The sequence below is a fragment of the Eretmochelys imbricata genome, chromosome 9, assembly GCF_965152235.1.
Source record: "Eretmochelys imbricata isolate rEreImb1 chromosome 9, rEreImb1.hap1, whole genome shotgun sequence".
NCBI lineage: Eukaryota > Metazoa > Chordata > Testudines > Cheloniidae > Eretmochelys > Eretmochelys imbricata.
The window spans coordinates 47,825,258-47,833,461 of record NC_135580.1 but is presented as its reverse complement, the minus strand read 5'-3'; the positions used below and the strand labels follow the sequence as shown (position 1 = coordinate 47,833,461).

The window sequence follows — 8,204 nt, the reverse complement described above, 5'->3', positions numbered from 1 at the left end:
AATTTGTCATACTTGTCTTGAATTCTAACCCTGGTCTACAAAGTGCTTGCAACCCCTTCCCAGTATGATGGTCTGCCTGATGCAGCCCGGAGAGCGGCAAAGAAAGTGCCCTCATTAAATGGGGCTTTCCTTACATCTCTTGTGTATGTGGTTTAATTAGACATTTGGAAGGGGTATTTTTCTGTTCTGGGATCCTGGAGGCCCTGGGTCCATATGCAAGCTAGATTGCCATGTAGTATAACTCAGCTGAGGTCATTTACATACGACATCAGTATCAGTGCCTCAGCCATGCCCATGCCATAGAGGAGGGAATCTTTAGCTGCAGAAAGGCCAGAGCTGAGAGCCATTGGGGGGGGGAGGGGCGGATTAAGGCTCAGCGCCCCCCACCCCCAAGTAAACACTGGCAATTGTGAGCGGCTCTAACATGTTGCGGAGCAGAGGGCAGTGGTGAGACAGGCTGGCCAGTACAGGCTGCAAGTTGTGACTGGTCCCTGCAGGCAGGAATCCCAGTGAACAATTGCCAGTAGCCCAGTGCTGTAGCGGCATCAGTGGTTGATCGGGGAGTAATTGGGATTTATGCTTGTTCCAGCAGAGTATCCCCAAGGACCTGCCCCCACGCTGTGGAATGAGCCGCCGGAGCTGCCGTCGGGAGGGGGCCCCTTTGATGCTGCCACCACCACAAGCCACTTCTCGGACTCTACAGGCTTCCCCCCGTACACCTCAGAGTATGAGCCTGAGGACACCACAGACCTGCACCATCTGGATGATAACGGTATGTAGGAGCCTCCCAGGCAGCACCCGGCACCATCTTCTGTTAGAACTGTGCAGCCCATGGCAGGTCAGGCGGTTACACAGCCATCATCTGCACACCCGAGCCCTTCTGTTTGGAGCAAATGTTACTGTGGTTTAGGAGAAAATCCATAAGGTATTGCTGAGAACTCCGTTATCTGTGTCCTGTTTTCTGTGATCTCAGGGAAAGGGGAAATGAACACTGGCAATATAAGCCATCCTGTTCTTTATCGCTTGTTTAGCACCATAGATATACATGGCACTCCAAGGGTTGCCAAATTTCTAATTGCACAAAACCGAACACCCTGCCCCGCCCCTGTCCCAAGGCCCCACCCATGCGCACTACTTTCATAGAATATCAGGGTTGGAAGGGACCTCAGGAGGTCATCTAGTCCAATCCCCAACTAAATCATCCCAGCCAGGGCTTTGTCAAGCCTGACCTTAAAAAACCTCAAAGGAAGAAGATTCCACCACCTCCCTAGGTAATGCATTCCAGTGCTTCACCACCCTCCTAGTGAAAAAGTTTTTCCTAATATCCAACCTAAACCTTCCCCAGTGCAACTTGAGACCTTACTCCTTGTTCTGCCATCTACTACCACTGAGAACAGTCTAGATCCGTCCTCTTTGGAACCCCCTTTCAGGTAGTTGAAAGCAGCTATCAAATCACCCCTCATTCTTCTCTTCTGTAGACTAAACAATTCCAGTTCCCTCAGCCTCTCCTCATAAGTCATGTGTTCCAGTCTCATAATCATTTTTGTTGCCGTCCGCTGGACGCTTTCCAATTTTTCCACATCCTTCTTGTAGCATGGGGCCCAAAACTGGACACAGTACTCCAGATGAGGCCTCACCAATGTCGAATAGAGGGGAACGATCACGTCCCTCAATCTGCTGGCAATGCCCCTACTTATACAGTCCAAAATGCCATTGGCCTTCTTGGCAACAAGGGCACACTGTTGACTCATATCCAGCTTCTCATCCACTGTAATCCCCAGGTCCTTTTCTGCAGAACTGCTGCCTAGCCATTCGGTCCCTAGTCTGTAGCGGTGCATGGGATTCTTCTTTCCTAAGTGCAGGACTCTGCACTTGTCCTTGTTGAACCTCATCAGCTTTCTTTTGGCCCAATCCTCTAATTTGTCTAAGTACCTCTGTATCCTATCCCTACCCTCCAGTGTATCTACCTCTCCTCCCAGTTTAGTGTCATCTGTAAACTTGCTGAGGGTGCAATCCACACCATCCTCCAGAACAAAACTGACCCTTGGGGCACTCCACTTGATACCGGCTGCCAACTAGATATGGAGCCATTAATCACTACCCGTTGAGCCCGACAATCTAGCCAGCTTTCTATGCACCTTACAGTGCATTCGTCCAGCCCATACTTCTTTAACTTGCTGGCAAGAATACTGTGGGAGACTGTGTGAAAAGCTTTGCTAAAGTCAAGGAATAACATGTCCACTGCTTTCCCCTCATCCACAGAGCCAGTTATCTCGTCATAGAAGGCAATTAGTCAGGCATGACCTGCCCTTGGTGAATCCATGCTGACTGTTCCTGATCACTTTTCTCTCCTCTAAGTGCTTCAGAATTGATTCCTTGAGGACCTGCTCCATGATTTTTCCAGGGACTGAGATGAGGCTGACTGCTGTAGTTCCCCGGATCCTCCTCCTTCCCTTTTTTAAAGATGGGCACTACACTAGCCTTTTTCCAGTCGTCTGGGACCTCCCCCGATCGCCAGGAGTTTTCAAAGATAATGGCCAATGGCCAGGGGTGAAAATAAGTTAGAGAACTTACCGGTAAGTCAGAGTCCTGAGCAGGGGGCGTGGCCTTAACCGGAAGAGGCAGGACCTTAAATCTCCGGGCCCTTTAAATCTTGATTTAAAGGGCCAGGGCTCCAGCTGCAGTAGTGGCAGCTGGAGCTCTGGGGCCCTTTAAATCCCCGCCAGAGCCCCGCCACCGCTACCCTAGGGCTTTAAATTGCCGTCTGGGAAAGCCGGTCCTGGGACGGCGCACCAGCTCTTACCAGTATGCCGTACTGGGGCGTACCAGCTTACTTCACCTCTGCCAATGGCTCTGCAATCGCATCCACCAACTCCTTTAGCACTCTTGGATGCAGCGCATCTGGCCCCATGGACTTGTGCTTGTCCAACTTTTCTAAATAGTCCCGAAGCACTTCTTTCTCCACAGAGGGCTGGCCACCTCCTCCCCATGCTGTGCTGCCCAGTGCAGTAGTCTGGGAGCTGACCTTGTTCGTGAAGACAGAGGCAAAAAAAGCATTGAGTACATTAGCTTTTTCCACATCCTCTGTCACTAGGTTGCCTCCCTCATTCAGTACGGGGCCCACACTTTCCTTGACTTTCTTCTTGTTGCTAACATACCTGAAGAAACCCTTCTTGTTACTCTGAACATCTCTTGCTAGCTGCAACTCCAGGTGTGATTTGGCCTTCCTGATTTCACTCCTGCATGCCCGAGCAATATCTTTATACTCTTCCCTGGTCATTTGTCCAATCTTCCACTTCTTGTAAGCTTCTTTTTTGTGTTCAAGATCAGCAAGGATTTCACTGTTAAGCCAAGCTGGTTGCCTGCCATATTTACTATTCTTTCTACACATTGGGATGGTTTGTCCCTGTAACCTCAATAAGGATTCTTTAAAATACAGCCAGCTCTCCTGGACTCCTTTCCCCCTCATGTTGTTCTCCCAGGGGATCCTGCACATCAGTTCCCTGAGGGAGTCAGTCTGCTTTTCTGAAGTCCAGGGTCCCCCCTTCCTTGGTGGCTCGTTCTCCCTCACCCTCCCTCACTTTCACTGGGCTGGGGCAGGGGATTGGGGTGCGGGAGGGAGTGAGGGCTCTGGGGTGGGGCTGGGGATGAGGGGTTTGGAGTGCAGGAGGGAGCTCCAGGCTGGGGCTTGGGGCCAAGAGATTCAGAATATGGGATGGGGCTGCAGGTTGAGACAGGTGGTTGGGGTGTGAGAGGGGGTATGGGCTCTGGGCTTGAGGATGAGGGGTTTGGTTGTAGGAGGGGGTTCCAGGATGTGGGGGGGTGGGGCCAAGGGATTCAGAATATGGGAGGGGGCTGCAGGTTGAGGTGCAGGAGGGGGTACAGGCTCTGGGCTGGGAGTGCAGGCTGTTGGGTGGGTCCAGGGATGTGGAATTTGGGGGTACAGGAGGGGGCTCCAGGTTTGGGGGGGCTCAGGGCTGGGGCAGGGAGTTGGGGCTCACGGTTGGGGCACGGGCGTACCTTGGGCAGCTCCCGGTCAGCAGCGCAGTGGGGCTAAGGCAGTCTCCCTACATGTCCTGGCACTGCGCTGCACCCCAGAAGCAGTCAGCAGGTCTGGCTCCTAGGCAGGGGGGTCAGGAGGCTCTGCACGCTGCTCTTGCCTGCAGGCATTGCCCTTCCACCTAGGAGTCGGACCTGCTGGCCACTTCCGGGTGCAGCACAGAGCCAGGACAGGTAAGGAGCCTGCCTTAGCCCTGCAGCACAGCCGACTGGATGTTTAACAGCCTGGTCAGTGGTGCTGACTGGAGTCACCAGGGTCCCTTTTCGACCGGGTGCTCCGGTCAAAAACTGGACACCTGGCAACCGTAGGAACTATCCAAAACAAAGATGGATTCCCTGCCCCCAAATCTATTTAACCTACTAGGGTTAGCAGTGAGATGGCCTAGAGAAGGAAATCAACCAGACTCTGGCATCCTGCAGGGTCATTGTGTCTCATCACAGCACTTCCTGTCCCCACAGGCTGCGCTCTCCAATAATCTAGCCCTCAGTTCCTCATGTTTGGAACCCGATCCAGGAGTTCCAAGGAGCTCAGATGTTTGACCCTTACAAAGTCCCCTGGGATTATATTGTGTCTTGCTGAATCTTCTTTGGTCCCCTGTGTAACAAGAACGATGTCTGCAGTAATGGAAAATGCAAATGAGTCTGCCTTCATCATGTGCAAACCGCATGCATTGCCTCCTACACTTCCACCTTTAACGTTATTTCCTTGGGGCTGCGCTCCTCTGATACTGCGCGAGATAGGAACCTAATGGAATTTGTTTATTCCTATCCCTACTCCCTCTGTGTGTCCTGTACTACCTTCTCTGCCCCTCCCCATGGTGTTCCTGCTTTTGGTGCAAGAGCTTTCTGCTGTGCAGCTCCTGGCCTCCGGAAAGCTGTGCTGTCTTGCTCCAGCTCCATGCTCTAGCTATGTTCAAATAGTGTCTGTAAAGTTCTTTTCCTCCACTGCCTGTCTCTCGTTGTTGTTCTCTTGTCCTTTTGCTCTGTGTCCCTATTGTTTCCCTCTGTAAGTAATTCTGGGCTCATTTGTCTGAGTGACTCTTTCCACAACACAGCTGTAACATGGGGCCATGCTGAGACTGTTTCCCCATTAGCCCACAAGAATAATCAAACTTCTTCCTCAAAGATTTTAAAGACCAGGGCAGGGCACTGAAATGCCACTTTCCCAACTGGCTTCTAAAGTCTGTAGTGAGTTAACTTGGAAGGTGGAGGGAGGGTTAAAATACGACACGTGTCCTGGTGAATGATCCCAGGAAGGGTCAATTGGCTAGCAGTGTCCTCTGTCACTGTGCTAAAGACCTGTGCTGTCAGAAGGTCAGTTAGCTGATCAGAGACCTGCTCGATAGTGACAGTTCCCTGAGTTGCTGTCATGTGACACAAGGAAGTTGCATTCAGTGATTGTGTTGAGGTGACAGCATTGCTGCCATCTGAACCTCCTGACTGGGAGAGATGGGCACCTAAGCAGCCGTGTGACCCCTGGGTATAATTCAGTGGCTGGGTGGTGTCACAACATCTCTCCTCTGAAAGCTTTGTCAGGATAAACGGCAGAGAGACAAGGAGAACCACTCAACCAGAAACCCCTCCACCCGCAACCCACCCCGCAATGCCAATGAGCGTTCCCCTGTTGGAATGAAACAAGCGCAGCTGGCAGGCGAACTGAGAGAAGGCTTCACTGGAAAGACAGTTGGGACAAAGCTATGTCGATACATTGTGTCTCATGATGGGCCAAGGGAGGTAATGATGTAAGGAGACCACAAGGTCCTGGACCTATTGGTGCCACCATGATCACTGCTCTCCTGGGCACCTCTGTGATTGTGGCCCTGAGAAAATTTTCTGTCTCCTGAACTCTCCCAAAGGGCAGGACCGTCCCGGAGACCCTGCCTGCTGCTCCAACCATCATGTGCAATCTGGCCACAGGCAATTATCTCCTAGTGAATACGCACCCCTGGGGCTACACAGTCCCTTCCCCACCCAGGTTACTGCACTGCCTTCAAGTCTATAGCAAACACTCAGATCCAGGCATGACTTTAAAATGTGCTTCCCTCTTGTCTTCCTCCCCCTCCCTGCTTCCCTCCCTTGCTCATTTTCACCCCGCCCCAAGGCTTCCAACCCTACTTTGTCACAGGCCCAGAGCCGCCGGGGTTGCGGGGGGTGGCTTTCATGAGGTTTCCAAAGGGAAGTCAGCAGCAGCACCACTGCTCCTTGGCAGCCTTGCTACCATCCGAGGGAGGGCTGTTGCAGGGCATGGGGACGGAAGCCAGCAACTGTAGTGTCTGCATGGTGCTTGTCACTCAGGGTGTTGCAGGGGGGAGGGAGGAATGGGGAAGGGGTTTTAAATGAATGTTAATTATTAGTGTAGGTGGTTTGGTTTTATCCCATTTTTCCTTGGAGTTTGCTGGGATTTGGTGGAGGAACATTCATGTTTGAAACTGGCTTTCTTCAATCAACCACCATAAAATCCCAGTAGCCCCGGCCCTCCGCGTACAGGTGCTGGGGCCTGCAGTGCAAGCACTTGTTGCTAATGCACAGTGTGGGGGCAGCTCTGTGTAACGACTGCGCCTGTCATTTCCATAGTACACTCAGCACTGTGTATTTCCCAGGCATGCGGGATTGTGCCCAAGGGCAGTGGGGGCTGAGTATTGCAGGAGTGGAAGATTCAGCCCACCCAGGTGGAGGGGAAGGGCGGAGCGTGTCCTCACTAAATACTATTTCCTGCAGCTGCCTAGAGATTATTGGGGACCACACTGGACATTCCTGCCTCAGCCTTCCTGGTCCTGGAGCTGGGCCGTCTGGTGTGCTCCATGTGCCCAGGGATTTGTGGGTACAGTTTCTTCCACATGCCTTTAGCTCTGAGTGACCTCCAGCTCTTTGTGCTGTTCTGAGCCTTTCTTTTCTCTCGTAGGGTCTCTGGGTCCTGGAGCTATCAGTGCCATCGTAATTGCTGCTCTCCTGGGCACGTCTGTGATTGTGGCCCTGATCGTCATCACCCTGCGAAAATTCTCTGCCTCCTGAACTCAATAAAAGCTTTTTCTTAATACAAGTGTCTTCTGCTTGTCTGTGTGTCTGGGCTCTGGCCTGCTCCATCTGAGTGTGACTGCAAAGGGCCCCATTGAGGAAGGACCTCAATGAGGAGTCTGAGGGCCTTTTAACAGACTTTAACACCACCACTGCCCTCCGTGTACATTTTACTCCCACCTCAGTGGTAAGTTAGAGCCACGTGGGCTGATGCTGCAGGAGCATCTCTGGGTTGCTCGTGCTGTTCCGAGCCACAGAATTATTCTGGTCCTTTGCTGGAAGCTGTGAGGTTCGTGACTCTGTGGCACTTATGCACAGCTGCTGCCCTTGCTTCCTGCAAACAGCCACCAGCAGCAAAGCATTCACAGCATGAGCTTCAGTATCCCCCTGATCCTGGCAGGAGCACATCGAGGGCAGGAATGGGAGGGACTGAGTCAAGGGAACTGACTCCACCATGCTATTGTGGGTTTTGCTTAATGGCTTTCTGATCCACCAACACACCTGTTACACTCACCCCTACGAGCCACTCCCTTTCATGGGGTACAAACTTTCAGATACTCTTCCTGATGCACACACTTTACTTGCTCCTGATCAATACTCAGTGGCCTGTGATGCAGTCACAACCACTGCTAGGATTAGAGAGATGCCATTGCCATTCTAACTATTCTGGAGATGTTTCAATACAGCTACAGGATTGTTGCATTCCCACTCCTGGTCCCCCCGAACTTTTCATATATGGTTGCATCCCTGGGCTGTGATACCTTCATATGCTGAAGTAACTGACTGCTCTCTTGCTCTTGTCATATTTCCTCCTGTTTTCAATATTGCCCTCCAGCGCCATAGGGACTCTTGCAATTTAGTGCCCCTGAGAGATGGTGCCATATTTGAGATGCTACTGGAGAGCTCTGATGCATAGTGGTAAGCATTCACAGGTGGTGGCAGCAGCAGCTGCTCCCTGTCAAAGATCTGAACAGGACCTTCGTTCTCGGTGTGAGACCATATCAAAAGGGCTCTCGCATCCAAAGGTACAAGAGAGGGTGACGATAGCACCGTGAGACTAGGTGGACAATTGCCAGAGACAATGGATGTCTCTGTTAGAAGCTGAACTCTGAGACTGTCCCACCAGCAAC

General features: G+C 51.9%; 1 protein-coding gene across 1 annotated transcript; it reads left to right on the top strand.

Moving 5' to 3' along the window:
• Window positions 1-455: 455 nt before the first annotated feature.
• SNORC (secondary ossification center associated regulator of chondrocyte maturation) lies at window positions 456-7,071 on the top strand. Its single transcript, XM_077826951.1, has 2 exons — window positions 456-772; window positions 6,962-7,071. Exons 1-2 carry the CDS (start codon window positions 577-579, stop codon window positions 7,069-7,071), a joined length of 306 nt encoding a protein of 101 aa, XP_077683077.1. The 5' UTR covers window positions 456-576.
• Window positions 7,072-8,204: the final 1,133 nt, after the last annotated feature.